The following is an 18667-nucleotide window of genomic DNA, read 5'->3' on the forward strand; positions in this document are numbered from 1 at the left end:
TAAGTGAAATGTTAGGCGCCATTAGGGTCCCGTCGGTGCGAAATTTCGGGTTGCGACATATAATCGCTCCATAGTCATTCTTTTAGTGTCATGAATATTCTTTCGTTATTACAGACTTATGATGAGTATTTCACTTTCTTATCGAATTTGGAGATAAATTAGTATTTATGGCTAATAGTGGGTGGGTTATTAATGGTTGAGACTTTTTTTGGTTAATGGATAAAGTTACTGTTGATTGGATTGATATTAGGATGTATGTTTGATAATTTTAAGACCGGAATGTTTTCTGGATAGTCAAAAAATATGGGAAACGTTGCCTGTTTTCTGTAAATTATTGATGAGGCTTACTTAGGGGCACTTTCTTCTAAATGTCGGTCATAATCCTAAATTGGGTTGTGACAAATGGGGTGGACTTCACCATATTTCAGTTGTAGGGCAAGGCCTGTAGATGGTGGGAGTCATATCTCTAAAGTAGGTCAACAGGTTCACCTACCTTGACATAGGACCAGTTCACTCGTCTTTTTTTGAGAGATATATTCCACCCTTTCAGAGGGAAGAGTTATGGGTTCAGTTCGAGCGGCTCTAGCAGGGTCATATGTCTGTGACTGACTATGAGGCGAGATTTTGTGAGTTGTCTCACTATGCACTTATGTACTCCCTACTGATGTAGAGAGAGTGCAAAGATTTATTGCGGACTTGCATTGTGATATCCAGGTTACTGTGGCATGATGTTGAGATGGGGACTCCTTATGATCAGGTTGTAGAGTTTCTTAGAGGATCAAAGGTATCCGCAACTAGGGCTGAGCGTACACGATGGGGGAGAAGCAACCTTTATATTCTGGCAGATTCAATGGCGCCCCATCTGGGTGCAGAGTTTAGTACACGAGGAGATAGTCTAGTAGGCCCGGGTATTCTACACCACCGCTTGCTCGGGTGCTCCAGTGCGGACCTACTTCAGTGCCATTCCAGGGAGTACTTATCGTCCACTGGCTATTCAAGGTTCCTTCAGTGGGTATTCAGGTCACTAGGGTCAGACTTAGGGTCAACATTCTTTCGCACCAAGAGGTTGCCACGAGTGCAGGAAGCTTGGTCATATGAGAAGGTTTTGCCCCGGGTTCGGGGCAAGGCGGTACAGTAGGGCCATCAGCCCATGAGAATCGCACCAGCTATCGCACCGCTCGCCCGGCCAGCTAGAGGTGGAGGGCAGGTGGTTAAGGGTTGGCCTAGAGGTGGAGGATAGGTAGGTGGCATTCTGACTAGGTTCTATGCCTTTCCAGCCAGACCAGATGCAGTAGCCTTATTTATGTCTGTAGTAGGGATGCTTTGGTACTATTCGATCCAGGGTCTACTTATTTATATGTATCTTCTCTATATGCTTCTTATCTAGATGTCTCTCCTGAGTCCGTGGGTGTTCTTGTATATGTGTCCACGATAATGAGTGATTCTGTTGTTGTGGATCAGGTTTACCGATCCTGGATTGGGACTTTATGTGGTTATGAGACAAGAGCGGATCTTTTATTGCTTGATATGACCGACTAAAAGGTAATCCTAGGCATGGACTGTTTGTCTCCATACCATGTCGTTCTTGATTTCCATGCCAAGACTGTTATCTTGGCGATGCTAGAGTAACCTAGATTAGAGTGGAGCTGCTCATCTATCGATACATCTAGTTGAGTTATCTATTTCTTGAAGGCTTGATATATGGTCAGGAAGGGTTGTTTGGCCTATTCGGCTCATGTTCAGGATACTATTGTGGAAACTCTCATAATTTTTTCAGTGTCCGTGGTGTGGGAGTTCTTTGATGTATTTCCTTCTGATCTACTAGGCACGCCACCATATCATGATATCGATTTCAGCATTCATTTGCCTGTAGGCACCTAACCTATCTCTATTTTACCGTGTCGCATGGCTTCAATGATGTTGAGGGAGTTGAACGAGTAGCTTGAGGAGTTGCTCAATAAGGGGTTCATCAGGCCGAGTGTGTCGCCTTGGGGGGCACCGGCATTCTTTGTGAAGAAGTAGGATGAGAGTATGCGGATGTGCATTGATTTCCGCTAGCTGAACAAAGCCATTATCAAGAATAAGAACCCGTTTCAGCCCATTGATGATTTGTTTGATCAGTTACAGGGTGCTAGAGTGTTCTCTAAGATTAACTTGAGGTCTGGGTATCATCAACTGAGGATTCGTGCTTCGGATGTTACAAAGACGGCTTTCTGGACTAGATATGGGCACTATGACTTTCTACTGAAGTCCTTTAGCTTGACTAATGCCCCCAGGGTGTTTATGAATTTGATGAATCGGGTGTTCAGGCCATACCTTGACTCACTTGTCATTGTTCATTGATGACATATTGATCTACTCGGATAGTATGGAGGAGCACAATCACCATTTGAGGATTGTGCTTCAGACATTGAGGGAACAAAATTTATATGCTATGTTCTCCAAGTGCGAGTTTTGGTTAGATTCTATGGCTTTCTTGGAAAATGTTGTATTAGATGGGGAATCAAGGTGGATCCCGGGAAGATCGAGTCAATTTAGAGTTGGCCTCGTCCTACCATAGCGACCAAGATCAGGGGTTTCTTGTGGCTAGTAGGATATTATCATCGGTTTGTGGAGGGCTTCTAGTCTATTGTAGCACCTTTGACTAGATTGAACCAGAAGGGGGCTTAATTCAGACGGTCCAATAATTGCGAGGCGCACTTTCAGAAGCACAAGACCGCATTGACTATAACACCAGTTTTAGTTTTACCCTCCCGTTCAGGGATGTACACTGTGTATTGCAATGCTTCACACGTTCGCTTGGGTTGTGTATTGATGTAGGAGGGGTGCGTTATTTCATATGTTTCACGTCAGTTGAAGCCCCACGAGAAGAATTACCTTGTTCGTGATTTGGAGTTGGTCACGATAGTTCATGCTCTATAGATCTGGAGGCATTATATTTTTGGAGTGTCGTGCGAGGTCTACAACGATCACCGCAGTTTGCAGCATTTGTTTAAGTAGAGGGATCTTAATCTGAGACAGCGCAGGTGGCTTGAGTTACTGAAGGATTATGAATTTACTATCCTCTATCATCCGGGCAAAGCGAATGTGGTTGCGATTGCCTCAAGCATAAAGGCCGAGACTATGGGTAGTTTGGCATTCATTTCAGCATGGGAGAGGCCATTGGATTTCGACATTCAGTCCTTAGCTAACCAACTTATGACTTTGGATATTACAGAGCCCATTAGAGTTATTGCATATATTGTTGCTTTGTCTTCTTTATTCGAGCGGATCAAGGCTCGTCAGTTCGATGGTCCGCACTTGCTGGTTCATAGAGAGACGATGCTACGGGGTGATGCCAAGGAGGTAACTATCGATGATGATGGTGTTCTGCGACTCCAGGGTCGTCTATGTGTCCCTACTGTTGATGAACTGAGGGAGACCATTCTAGATAAGGCAGATAGTTTCCGGTATTCTATTCATCCAGGTGCCACGAAGATGTATCATGACCTTAGGAAGCATTATTGTTGGCGATGGATGTAGAAGAACATAATTGACTATGTTGTGAGATGTCTAAAATTCAAACAGGTTAAGTGTGAGCACCAAAGGCTAGGTGGCATACTTCAGCAGATGGTTATACCGGAATGGAAGTGGAAGCACATTACTATGGATTTCATAGTTGGGTTCCCGCAGACATTTAGGAAACTTGATGCCATTTGGATCATTGTCGACAGATTGACCAAGTCTTCACACTTTATTTCAGTGGTGACTACATACACTTCAGATAGGTTGGCCGGGATTTATATTCAGGAGATTGTCTGGTTGCATGGTGTTCCTATTTTCATCATTTCAGATAGAGTCTATCTATTCACTTGACATTTTTGGGGAGCAGTACAGACTGAGTTGGGTACCTGGGTAAAGCTCAGCATGGCCTTCCATTCATAGACTGATGGGTAGTCGATGTAGGCAGTTCAAATTCTAGAGGATATGCTCAGAGCATGTGTGACTTCGGTCGGCAATGGGATCGATTCTTACCTTTGGTCGAGTTTTCTTATAATAATATTTATCAGTCCAGCATCGAGATGGATCCCTTTGAGACCTTGTATGGTCGGCGATGTTGTTCCCCAATCAGTTTGTTTGAGCCCTACGAGGCTAGGTTTTGTGGTACTAATTTGGTAAAGGATGCCTTGGATAAGGTAAAGTTGATATAGGAGCAGCTTAGCACATCTCAGTCCAGACATAAGAGTTACATAGATCAGAAAGCACTTGATTTATCATTTATGGTGGGTGAGAAGCTTCTCTTGAAAGTCTTTCCAATGAAGGGTATCACGAGGTTCAGAAAGAAGGACAAGCTGAGCATTAGGTTCATCGGTCCATTTGAGGTGTTGGAACGAGTTGGAGAGGTTTCTTATAGGCTTGCTTTGCCTCCTAGTCTATCGAAATTACATCCAATTTTCCACATGTCTACGCTTCGAAGGTAGCATTTCGATAAGTCACATGTGTTAGATTACAGTACAGTTCAGCTAGATGAGAGATTTGGTATGAGGAGGAGCCAATTGCTATTATTGATAGGTAGGTCCGCCAATTTAGGGGTCAACAGTTCAAGGAGGCGACTTGGGAGACCGAGGAGGACATGTAGAGCAGATATCCACACCTATTCAGCACTCCATGTATGATTATAGACCCCTTCATGGATGATCGTTTTTTTAAGAGGTGGAGAATGTAACAACCCGACCGGTCGCTTTGCTTTATAGATCCCCATTCCCCCATTTAAGACTCCGCATATATGCTTTTACTATTTTATGGCTTGTAGGTATGGTTTGTTTTGTTTTGGAAGGGTTCAGGTTGAATTCGGAACACTTCCATAATAGTGGCCTAAGGTGGCCAAGTTTGACTTGAGTCAACACTTTGAGTAAACCACCTCGGAACTGGGTTTTGAAGGTTTCCAATAGGTCCATGTGATGATTTTGCAGTTGGGCGTATGTTTGCATTGAGTTTCGGGTGAACCGGGAGCGTTTCGGCGCCTATTGATGAATGTTGGGGCCTTGAAGGTTTTACAATTTCTTAAATTTGGTTTGGAGTAGACTTTGGTGTTATCGGTGACCGTTTGGGATACCGAGCATGGGAATAGGTACGTATTTGATTTGTGACTTGTGCGTAAAGTTATTCTTGATTCCGAGTTATCTAAGAATGATTCGTCGCGTTCAGAGCTAGTCGAAGAAGTTTGAAGTTCAAAAGTTAATTAATTTGGTTTGAGGGTGCGATTCTTGGTTTCGATGTTGTTTTATGTGTTTCGAGATATCGGGTAGGTCTGGATTATTTTTATGAACTTGTTGGTGCATTTTGAAAGGGTCTTAGTGTGGCTCAGGTGTGTTTCAGACCACCCAGAGTTAAGTCCTAATTGCAGAAATTACTGGTACTGGTTTCCTTCTTTGCAAATGCGCTGGGTGCCTCGCGTTCGCGATGAAGGATTTGGGCTGTGAGAATTTTATCCTCCACGTTCGCGATAGTGGTGGCCATGACACATTCCCAAAAGAGACTTTTCTGGGCGGGGGCAGGTTTGCCATCGCAATCGAGAGGGTCTTTTCGCGATCTAGACGAAGGACCACTAGGAAGATAATATATATTGGGACTTCGACTATTTTCTTCATTTCTCACATTTCTTGGTCGATTGTAGAGCTTCTTGAAGAGGGATTTTCGCATAGCGATTGAAGGTAAGTGATTTCTACCTAATGTGTGTTTAATACATAGTTTATGGGTAGATTGTAACACAGAAATTGTCGAAATTAAGGGATTATGTTTAAAAACATAGGGTTTGGTAAAAATAGGATTTCACCACAAAATTTATTATGCAATTGAGTAGAAATTATATATTTGAATTCGTAAGGTCATGGATAACATTTATGAACATTCCAAATGTGGTTGGGAAATTACGCTAATAGTTGAATTATGAACTTTTGGACATATATTGATTATTTTGTACAACGTTTGGCTAGTTTCAGATTACTCGGCATCAATTTGAGGCAATTAGTGAGGTTGGAGAGCCGATTAGTGAACTTGAAAGCTAGGCAAGTCTCTTGCCTAATCTTGTACGAGGTAATTATCCCCGTAGGTGCTTTAATTATTATTTGCTGCTTGTTGTGGATTCTATGTACGCACGAGATGACGAGAATCCGTACGTAGCTCATGTAATGTGTGTACTACTTGAACTCAACTTGTTAGTTTAAGTACTTAACTTTATAATTGAAATTTTATTAGGGAATATGTTAGGCTGAGCTTAATTACCTTGTGTTTTGGCGGAATACTTGGTTATTGGTAAAGATTGTGCTTTCTTTATGTGCCTATCCTTGTGTTGTAGTTGTTTGACCCGTAGTTCGAAGAGTTTCTCTATTCATGTGGATCGGGCCGTATGCCTCAACAATATATTTGAGAAGCATCCATAGATCAGATCCGTCGATTGGGCCATACAATCTCGATAGTATATGTACACGATTATTACAGATCAGGTCGTATGACCTCGGCATAACTCATGCGTAATATTGCTAGGAGTCAAAATATACGTGATATTTCATTCCTGGCTTGAGATTTGATATTTACTTTATGGTTCTTATTTGTTGAGATAGTACATGATATTTGAGGATTTTTAGACTGTCATTATGTTAAAGGATCATGTTAATTACCATTTCTTGTTCCATTGTTATTGTTCTATTTTATGCCTATTTATAATTCTTGTACTTTATTTATCAACCACTTGTAAGTGCCGATGTCGACCCCTCATCACTAATTCTTCGAGGTTAGACTAATTACATACTAGGTATGCATTGATCTATGTACTGATGGTACACTTCTGCACTTATTGTGCACGTACTGGGGCAGGTACATCGAGTGACCATTCAGGCGCACATCCTCATTTTTCGGAGACTTATTGGTGAGTTGTACTCCATGCTCCGACCTGCAGCACCCGGAGTCTTCTTCCTATTGCATTTGCTATTTCTGTCTATTTCATTTCAGACAGTAGTTAAGTGGTTTGTATATTGTACTAGATTGCTCGTGCACTAGTGGCACCGTGTTTTTGGAATTTCTAGTAGATGTTTATGGGTTTGCCTAATATTATCACCTTTTCATTTTATGTTTTACTAATATTTTATATATCCATGATTTTCTAGGCATTAATTTCCTTATTTAAAAAAATGTATGATTTTAAAAAGTAATAAAATGAATAATTAAATATATAGTTTACCGTTGGCTTGCCTACCGACGACGTTGGGCGCCATCGTGGCCTATAGCGAGAATTGGGTCGTGACACAAAATATAATTCCCATGTATTTTTTTCACACCCTTTGTATATAATTTATTATACATAGATGTTTATAATTAATCATGTGTCACTCGTGGTCAATCACTCTTCATTTGAACTACTTCTACCATTCTTTTTATATATCAAACTAATCATTTTTTACTTAGTCCCCTTTTTATTTGATCGAGTCCACCGGAACCATATTTTATGGATCTGGAGGGATGCCTAACCCCTTCCCCTCGAGATATCTTGAACCCTTACTTTGAATTGCAATAGTTTCGCAGACCATAATCAAAGTGTACATTACATAGTGTAATATAGGTGTCTTAGTTTACCTTAAATACTAGGTAGCAACTCTAATCTCCAATTAACCTTATAGAGTACCATAAGTTGTATTTTGTTTTAACTCATGTAAAATAGGGTGCAACAACATAACGAATCTGCTGGGGATGTCTTCAGGATCTAACCACAGCAGACTTGATTAATTACTTGTGGGATTAAAGGTTCTCCAATATTGCAATTTATATTCTTTGTATCGCATGCTTCAAGTGGTATATTCATTGTCATATGCTCCGAGTTGTATATTATGTTTCACATGCTTCAAGTTGTATATACTCTTCACATGCCTATGGTGTATATGCTCTATACATGTCTATGTTGTATATGCTCTACACATACCTATGTTGTATATTTTTTGCATGTGCCTATGTTATGACTTAACAAAATTATCATCACTTTTCTATCGAGTCTTGGTCGTACACAATCACACAAAACTCACGTGAGGCTTGTCTTTTCACCCCTCCAAACCTTCTTCCAAAACACTCTAGCTTCAGAGATTGGCATACGAGGTTAACTACGTATTATCCTTAACTCGTTCTCAAATCTAGGTAAATCTACTATTAGAATTCCTAGGTCATTGTACATACGATCCTTCTAGTTGCTCTGATTGGATTAATCGTCACATATTATTTTTCTATTACATACTCTTTATCCATTATGTATGCCTTCAATTTGTTATCTATCACTATGTTCCACATCTTACTACTTTGCTTGACTGGTGTTTAACCTTGAATCTTTTAAATACACATAATCGTTCCGGCCGTAATGACCATCCATCATAATCATACCATCATTTGAACTCCGCCATCCTTTTCAAAGATACATCAATCCAACTTCATACATCCTCCACTAATTTGACATACTCTGCTGAATCAAACATCACATTTTCACTTGCTTCCATCATTTGAGACAGATCCATGAGCTATTCTATCATCTATCTCTTATGCAAAAGCTACCAGTCTCCACCCATCCACCCACTCAAGAATGTAAGGCCCCGTATATTTTCACCTAGAACCTGGGGATTCGTGGTGCCGAAGTAGGCTAAAGTGTTTGAGGATTTTGAAAAATTTTCACGGCGAGCTTGCTCGCCGCGGTACACACTTTTTATGTTGTACAATATTTTGGGGAGCTGAAAGAATAATTTTTGCAGAACATGGCATTTATGCAGTCAACTATGCGACCACAGAACCTCTTCGCGGACCGCAGATTGGCCGCAGAATGCAACAGAACCTAAACAATATTTTGAAGGACATTTTGCAGTTAACTATACGGACGCATAATTATTTCGCGGGCCGCACATCCGTCACAGAACCGGCATAAAGATTTCTGGAGGGAGATTTCATAGCGTGTTATGCCACCGCATAACCGTTCTACGGGCCGCAGACCTGACCAGACATGCCCAGTTTTGGGACAATTTTTATGTTCCCTTTTGCAGACCGCATATTCATTTTACGGTCCTCTTTGCGATCACAGACCCATTTGCATAGGCTGAAGTTTGGGAAAAGTTTACCCGACCCCATTTTTCTAAAACGGCCTTGGTGGTTATTTTAGAAGGTTCCTGCTGATGTTTTAGAGAGAGGGGAGTGCTCTAGAGAGAGAGGAGGAATCCCCAAGCCGTTTGTTCATAGATCCTTGCTCAAGCCTTGGAAAATTCACAAGGAGAACTTGCAAAATTGTCTACTAAGAGGTAAGATTCTAGCCTGAGCTTTCTATTTCGAATTTGGGGCAGACTATTCGTAATGTGGGGTGTGATTTTTGGGAATGGGAGCTTTTCTTGTGCATGCATGTACCAATAGAGATGGTTGGGAGGTCATCTAACTAATATGGGTAAGCTCTTGGTGTTGGATTGGTTGTGGGGTGAAGGATACCTTGTAGAAGAACCTTGTAGTTAAATTTGCACACATAATGTTTGGTGAAATGCTTAAATGAGCTGAACCGATGAACTTCTTCCTAATTATGGTTCGATTTTGTCATCTCTCTAATAGAATGGAGTCGCTAGGATTTTCGAAACATTGTTGTAACGACTTGACCGGTCGTTTTGAGAATTAGCATCTCGGTGGCTTAAGGTCTGAAGCATCCTCGTATTATGTGTTATGACTTACGTGTGCGGTCGCGTTCGGGTTTTAGATGATTCGGGATCAATTTGGAAGAATGATTCTTGTTTTAGAAGATTAAGCAATTTGGAGGTCATTTGCCTAATGTCGTACCATTTATGCTTGAAGAAACGATGCTGAAACATCAAAAACAAGCGCAACACAACCTAACCTATTCGAAACTCACCCAAGCCACTCGGAACCTCGTCCAATGTCAACCATCGGTTAAACCACTCCACCTTCCAAAACATAATTCTTCCAAATTTTGTTAAAATGCTTCAAATTATGCTATTGACCTCCAAATCCAAATCCGGACGCAAGCCTAAGTCCACAAATCACCATACAGAATTATTGGAACCATCAAACTCCAGTAAACTCTTATTCAATTTTTATTGAACCATTAGATCTATATTATAATTACGAAGCCATAGAAAAAAGAATCGTCGAATTCAGACATCGTATTGGTGAGTTGTGCTCATTTCCGTGTGGGGGAGATTACTAGTTTCTGGTGTAGTTGCAATTGTGAACATTTTATCGCAATTGCGACTCCTGCCCTGTTCTAGTTCTCAATTGCGATATTTTCCAGCGCTTTTCTTGTTTGCAATGCGAAGGCTTCTTCGAATTTGCGAGGGTTCCCAATTGCGAACGCTGGATCGCAAATGCAACATCTGCAACTTGTTTTCAGCTATGTTATTCGGGATTTTGCTTCATTTCGTGATATTTTTGAACCCTAGGTCCGAGAGTCGGCAATTTCGCGAGAGGTTTAACATCAAAATGGTGAGAATCAAAGTGAAAAATTGTGAAATTTGTGAAGTCTTTCAAAAATGAAAAATGAGGATTTGGAGGGAGATTCGTTATCGGAATTTGATAATTTGGGTATGGTTGAATACGTATCGAAATGAGTGTTCGGGTTTTGTGAATTTTATCGGATTCCGAGATACGGGCCCGGGGTTTATGTTTTGGGTTGACTTTTTAGTTTTAATTAAAAATCGAAGCTTTATTATCCGAATTTATTTTCTATGAGTTTTATTTATGAGTTGAAATTATTTTGGTTAGATTTGAGCCGTCCGAAGGTTGTTTCATGCGAGAAGGTCATTTTAGAGTAACGGTCTAGCTTATTTGATGTAAGTATCTTGCCTAACATTGTGTGATATAAGCAAGACTCCCCATGCTCTCAGCCTTCCAACTCAAAGCTTCGGCCACCACTTTAGCTCTTAACACTGCGTGTAGCTCAGACCTCGAATGTGTTAGAGCACTGCGAGTAGCTGGAAGTGCTGAATGAACTGGTCGACTCACATAACCTCTACCATTACGAGCTGAAACTGCAACAAGGGTACCACTTAATCCTTAAGAATCTCGAGGCCTCTTGGCCTCCCTATCCTCCCTCTCTTGGCCCTACATACGCTACATCCTCCGAGCGATATCTACAACTTGTTGAAATGGAGTATTTGTCTCCAACTCCCAAGCCATGCTGTATCTAAGTCCATAACTGAGCCCCTTGATGAATCTGCGAACTCGCTCTCTAACTGTAGAAATCAAAGCAGGTGCATGTTCGGGACAACTCACTGAATCTGATGGCATACTCCGAAACTGTCATAGTGCCCTGACGGAGCTGCTCAAACTCTGTGTGCCATGCATCTCGGAGGGTCTGGGGAACAAACTCTCTAGAAAATATATCCGAAAACTGAGCGTAAGTTAGTGGGGCTGCATCAGTAAGCCTACCCTCCTCATAAGCCTGCCACCACCTATAAGCTACTTCTGATAGCTGAAATGTAGTAAAGGCGACTTCGCTCACCTCTACAATGCCCATGGTTTGAAGAATATGGTGGAACTTGTCTAGAAAACCCGGGGCATCCTCAATAACTACACCACTGAATGTAGGAGGATCATACTTCTTGAACGTGCTAGGGTCTCCTAGAGTCCAGGGGTGGCAACAGGCGCCTCATATGCATGTCCCCTAATCGGAGTTACTAGTGGCTCCTAAGCCGTCGCTCTGGCATGTGCTGTAGCTTCAACATGTGCCCCTCCTCGGCCTCTACCTCGGCCCTGACCTGGCATGGCATTAGCACAGGGTGCAGGTGTCTTATCATCTGATCCAGTAGTGCGTGTCCTCACCATCTATGAGAGAATAGAAAGACAAAGGCTAAGATTTAAAAATTGACAAATCTGCGATAAGGAATCAAAGAAGTGGAATTTTCCTAATCGCTCTATTGCCTCTCGAGGATAAGTGCAGACGTCTCTGTATCGATCCACAAGACTCTACTAAACATTCTTATTACTCGTGTCATCTATGAACCTAGAGCTCTGATAACAACTTGTCACGACCCCAAATTCCCACCTTAGGATGTCATGATGACACTTTACTTTTAAGACTAGGTAAGCATAACAGACATTGAGAATTTAGTATAAATAACAACTAAGATACTAAATTAAACTGATAAAATGTCATAATAAGCCAAAATGGAACAACAGTCAAGTAATCCCCAAAACAGGTGAAACTAAGTCATAAGCTCTGCTGAAATATAATAATAATATCTAAAACATCATTGTTTGAAGACAATAGAAATAGTAGCATAAGATCTCTAGAAGGCGACTCTGAGGCCTGTGGCCATCAAGCAAGTATACCTTGAAGTCTCCGAAATATCCGGGTCAACTCACTAGCGTCCGGCATGAGCAGAAGTACCTGGATCTGCACAAAAATATGCAGACTAATAGCATTAGTACACCATAATGGTAACCAATAAGTATCAAGTCTAACCTTGGCAGAGTAGTGACAAGGCCAGGTCATGACACCTATTAGACATAAAAACCTATGCAAAATATTAATATAATCTAACAATGGGAAGCAAAGAAGTAAATGACAACAAAATAGTACGATGATATAAACCTAACAACGTAAATTAAGGCATTAGAGAAAAACAAATATGAACATATGATAAGAACAACAAGTGATCAAGTACAGTAAGAATAAAAGTAAAACGAATGAAGGAAAAACAATAACCGTTCAAATAAACAAGCCTTTTCAACATAGAATGTACAACAAGAATCACAACTGAGGTACCACACCTTATATTCACATTTCACAAGTCAGAATGATAATCATCCTTATATCGCCGCATGAGCCTTGCATTTGTTTTTAAAACAATTTCTTGAAATAGCTACACGTGCTTTAGCCACCTTATCTCACCACGTGGCTTCAAGTAATTCCCTTACTAGCAACACGCATATAAATCCCACTTTATATCGACGTATGTGCATCAACACCCTCCACGTATACCACCGTATGCACATCAATATCACAACACACTAATTAACTTGCACCACATGTGCCCATATGCCACAACAATGCCAAAATCAATAATACCAATGTCACCAAAACACATAGCCCGTGACTCAACCACAATGTGTACAAGAATCTCAATAACAATAATTGAACGGGAAATAACTCAACAAGGAAAGGTACTCCAATAACCAACAATTTCAACCACAAACATGTTAATAACTTTCAATAACTACAACTTCAATAACTCAACAATGTAGGTATTTCCATGGAATGACAACTTAAAATTCTATTGCATAACATAAGATTAACAATGAAAGTGATGGCATGAAATCGCAACTACAACAAAATGCATGAGAATAACTTAACAATGAAAAGATTAGCATGTAACAACAACTAATAATAATTGCATATAAGAGTGACCTCGACAATGGAAACTATAACATGTAATAAGCACTTCAATTAAACTATGTAAGGATAAACTTGAGAAGGAAATATAGAACAATTAATAAAAACTTCAATGAAATGCTTATAAGTAACCTAAGAGTCTAAACCGGTCAATTTTCCCGTATAAGTCCGTGTACACACTTGTCACCTTATGTACACGTCTTCCACATAGTTCATATAGTACATTCAATCTAAATACTAAGGGGTACATCCCCCACAAAAAGTTAGGCAAGATGCTTATTTTTAAAAAGTTAAATCAATAAGCTAATAAGCCCTTACCGTGCATATGCAACTCTGAACGGTTCGAATCTAACCAAAATAACTTAATGTCATAAATAAAAGCCATAGAAAGAAATTCTGGATAATAAAGATCCGATCTTTAATGAAAATTAAAAAGTCAACACAAAAAGTCAATCCCGAGACCGCACTTCGTAACCCGACAAAACACATAAATTTCGAACACCCATTCCGATACGAGTTCAACCATGCCAAAATCATCCGATTACAACTTTAAATCGTCCTTCAAATCCCCAATTTATGTTTTCAAAAAGTTTTTACAAAAATTCCTAATTTCTCTAATTCAAATCACCAATTAAATGATAAAAACAAAGACGGATTCATGAAATATGGACAAATCCGAGTCAAATACACTTACCCCATATCAACTCGTGAAAATATACTCCAAAATCTCCCAAAACCTAGCTCTCTAACTCGAAGTGGGAAAATGAAATAAAATCCTCGTCCAAGCTTATAACATGCCCAGACATTTCGCTTATGCGGACAAATAGTCGCATATCGACTCCGCATCTTGGAAAAATGCATCGCAGATGCGGCCTTCACTTAAGACCAGGGATTCCGCTTATGTGGACCTGTCACGATCCAAAATTCTCACCTTAGGATGTCGTGATGGCACCTAGTCTCTAGGACTATGTGAGCCTAAAAAACATCTAGAATTTAACAGAATTATAAACTTAGATGATAAATTTAAACAAATAACATTCATAGTGGAACCAAAATGGTACAACAATCCCAATATCCCCAAAACCGGTGGAACTGAGTCATAAGCTCCACTGAATCATACTAAGAATCTACAATACCACATTGTTTGATAAGTAAGTAAAAAGTAGTAAAGTTATTAACATAGGTCACTATGAGGCATGCGATCGTCAAGTAGGTATACCTTGAAATCTCCATAATATATGTTCAATCACTGGCGTCCGGCACGAGCAAAAGTACCTAGATTTGCACAAAACATTTGTAGAAGCATTGCATGAGTAATACCTAGTAAGTATCAAGCCTAACCTGGATAGAGTAGTGATGAGTCCAGGTCAAGACACCTACTAAACAAAAGAAACCTGAACAAAATAGAATATAGTCTAATAACAGAAAGCAAGGAAATCAACAGAACAAAGCGAAATAATGATGTAAGGCTTACAACGAAGATCAAAGCAATAAAGGACAACAAGAATGAAAACATGGTAAGAACAGCAAGTAATCAAATATAGTCATATACAAGTAAAACAAATGGAGGAATAACAATAACTGTTGCATCAACAAGATCTTTCATCATAATATGTACAACAAGAATCACAACGGAGGCACCACACCTCATATTCATACTTTACAATTTACAATCACAGACTTTCTTATATCACCGTGTGAGCCTTTCATATAGTTTGAAAATATTTTCCCGAAATAGCTATGCGCGTTTTAGCCACTTATATCACCGTGTGGCTTCAAGTAATTCCCTTACTTGCAACAAGCATATAAATCCCACCTTATCTCACCGCATGCGTTTCAGTACCCACCCTTATGCCACCACATGCATATCAATATCACAACACAATTATCAACTCGCACCACATGTGCCCATATTCCACAATATTACCAAATCAACAATAATAATTTTACCCCAGCACATAGCCCACGACTCAAGCATGATGTGTACAAGAATATCAATAATAACAAAAATGAATCATAAACAATTCTACAAGGAAGGGTGTCCCAATAACCATCAATTTAACCACAATGTATTAATAGCTTTCACAACTACAACCTTAATAACTCAACAATGAAGGTATTCCCGTGAAATGGAAACATCCAATTAAAGTACGTAGCATAAGCTTTACAATGGGAGAGATAATATGAAATAATAACTACGACTAAATTCATGAGAATACTCAGCAATGGGGAGGATATCATGTAACAACAACTACAAAATAAGAGTGACTTTGACAATGTAAACTAGAACAAGTAAATAATACTTCAATTAAGACATGTAAGAATATAATTGATAATGATAGAACAAATAATAATAACTCCAATTATGTTCTTATAGGTAACCTAAGAGTCTAAAATGGCCAAATACAACATATAAGCTCGTGTACACACTCGTCACCTTTTGTACATGTCTTCCACATAATTCCAATAATACCATCAACCCAAATCCTAAGGGGTAGTTTCTCCTACACAAAGTTAGGCAAGATAATGTCACGCCCCGACCACAGGGAGCGCGACCGGCGCTCAACTGAGATACCCCGGCCGAGCAAGCTTGTACAATGCCTTCTACCCAAACCTACTCATGAATAAAGAGGATATCCATTTCATTAATTATACAATGAAGAGGATCATGTGAACAACACCTATTCCGTATCATTAGTTACATCATTTATAAAGTTCAAAATACATACACTTTTATAATTTGAAGTGGAACGTGTGATACAAATATAACATTACTAGTTTGACCTTCCCAACACCAACTTACCACCCACACTATGTCTTCGAAGCCTCTAATAGATACAAAAGAGTACGATGATAGTGCCGGCAATACAGCCCCGGCTATGCCTCAAAACATAATACACAAGGAACAAAATAATATAGGACCCCGATATGAAGTGGGGCTCACCAAGTTAGCTGGGAAGAGGGTGTACCGCTATCAATGATCAAAGCTGCCTGCTATGTAATCACCTACATCCATTAAAGATGCAGTGCGCCTGGCAAATGGTGTCATGCCCCGACCTCGGGGAGCGCTTTCGGTTCTCAAAAGAGTTACCCCGGTTGAGCAGGCCTGCACAATGTCGTCTACCCAACTCACCCACAAATAAAGAGACGAATGCATTTCATTAATTATTCAGTAAGAAATCATGTGAATAACACCATTTCATTTCCATTAGGTTCGTCCTTAACAAATGTTCAAACAGTACATTGTACAATCTTAGTTAAAGTGGAACAGATGATACAATTACAACATTTTTAGTTTTAACTTTCCCAAAAACATACACAACCCACACTATGTCCACGAAGCCTCTAACAGGAACAAAAGAGTACTATGACAATGCCGACAACAAGGCTCCGGCTATACCTCAAAATACTATGTACAAAGGATAGAAGATATAAGACCCCTAAATGAAGTGTGGCTCACCAAATCAGCTGAGGAGAGGGTGTGCTGCTATTATTGATCAATACCGCCTGTGATGGAACCACTTGCATCCATTAATGATGCAGACCCCGAAAATGAAGTGTGGCTCACCAAATCAGCTGAGGAGAGTGTGTGCTGCTATCATTGATCAATACTGCCTGCGATGGAACCACTTGCATCCATTAATGATACAGCGCCCCGGGCAAAAAGGGACGTTAGTACATATGGAATATTACTAGTAAGTAAAACTAAACACCCTCTCAATTGAACGAGCAACAGCAAACAGAGAATAAAACATGATATCAATATGAGACTCAAACTGTATCAAAGTGTCAAGTTAGGGGAAACGTAAATTTCAAGTAGATTTCGGTAATTTATGCTGGGAGATCTTTATCACTGATACACCACCATGTTTTTGCACGGAGTGCAATGTCAGGCGGACCGGCTAAGTCATCTCACCCCAAGACGTACACTCATAATACCACCATGTGCGCGACATGGCGTCCGATCTCAGCCCGATCGGCTAAGCCGTCTCACCACAATGTTGTTTGGGTCGACATTACAGCACATCTAGCTAGCAACAATATCATACCATTTAAGGGGAAAACATCTTAACACGCCAATCTCATCCCATATAAGGGCAAACAGTCTCATCACATTAATACAGGGATTTATCCCTCAATCACTCCTACACCGGCACGTGTAGTTTCGGGGTTAGGTTCTTCCGACCTACCCTTCCTCGGTGGCTAATAAATAGTCCCAAAGCATTTGCTATTAAAAGTATTAACCACTCAATTCGTATTCTTTTACATGTTATTCATTTAATTAACACCATTGGCTATAACGCAATATCATTCTTGGCACATTGGCCTTACTTCATAATTCAAGCTCACTATTCCATTTTCAATCATTATCATGGATAATCAAAAACAAGGCCTTTCAAATTAAGACTTTAATCACATACTTGAGCAAATAGGGTCTTAGGCACATATGATCTCTTATACAATTTGATGTGATCACTTTTAATTGGACTTGACTTGAAGTCACATCATTCCAATACATACTCATACTTCAAATACTCTCCCGAAGAATAGCACAATTTAATAAGAACATTCTAGAACACATTTGAACATATTCATTTATATATATATACATCATCCAACACCAAACTTAATCAGAAAATATCATGGGAACCGGAGTTTCTTCTGTTTAGTCAATTCACAATGGACAACTTGGGACTTACAAGATCATCAAGGGTATTCAATTCTAATAGAGAAGTTTAGCCAACATACCTTGTCTCGAGCCCTTTTAATTTACTAAAATGTTCCGGGAGATCCTAGCCACTTCGATCTATTTAGAGATATTGCAAAATTGAACACAAATTAGGAAGGAGTTCATAATTCTAGCTCACTTGATAATTTTATCAAACACCAGGTGTGTATTAAGATTCTAAGGTCCTCCTAAGGTGGATTCTATCATCCCACTACTCAAAGCTTACAAAAAAGAGCTCAACAATCTTCCCACTACCCTAGATGGTACATGCATGTAAAATAAACAACTCCCACACCCAAGAATTTACTTGGCTTATTACCTATTTTCAGTTAAAATCAGGAAAGTGAGGGCTATGGAGTAAAAACTTACCTCTAGGATGAAGACCTAGTGAATTCTTCTTACAATTTCTTCAACTCTGAGCAAGAATTGATGGATGATGGGCTTAGGAACTCCCCCTCTTACTCTTTGGCTCTCCCTCACTCTAGAATATATGTTTTTGCTTCAGAAGTGGTCCATTACTCTAATATATCAAAAATGGGTCG

General features: G+C 39.9%; 1 protein-coding gene across 1 annotated transcript; it reads left to right on the forward strand.

The window, feature by feature from the left end:
- Positions 1 to 3123: 3123 nt before the first annotated feature.
- Positions 3124 to 4460, forward strand: LOC142169676 (uncharacterized). Its single transcript, XM_075231574.1, has 4 exons — positions 3124 to 3435; positions 3568 to 3744; positions 3833 to 3886; positions 4191 to 4460. Exons 1-4 carry the CDS (start codon positions 3124 to 3126, stop codon positions 4458 to 4460), a joined length of 813 nt encoding a protein of 270 aa, XP_075087675.1.
- The last annotated feature ends 14207 nt before the right edge of the window (positions 4461 to 18667 follow it).

Source organism: Nicotiana tabacum, chromosome 15, assembly GCF_000715075.1.
Source record: "Nicotiana tabacum cultivar K326 chromosome 15, ASM71507v2, whole genome shotgun sequence".
NCBI lineage: Eukaryota > Viridiplantae > Streptophyta > Magnoliopsida > Solanales > Solanaceae > Nicotiana > Nicotiana tabacum.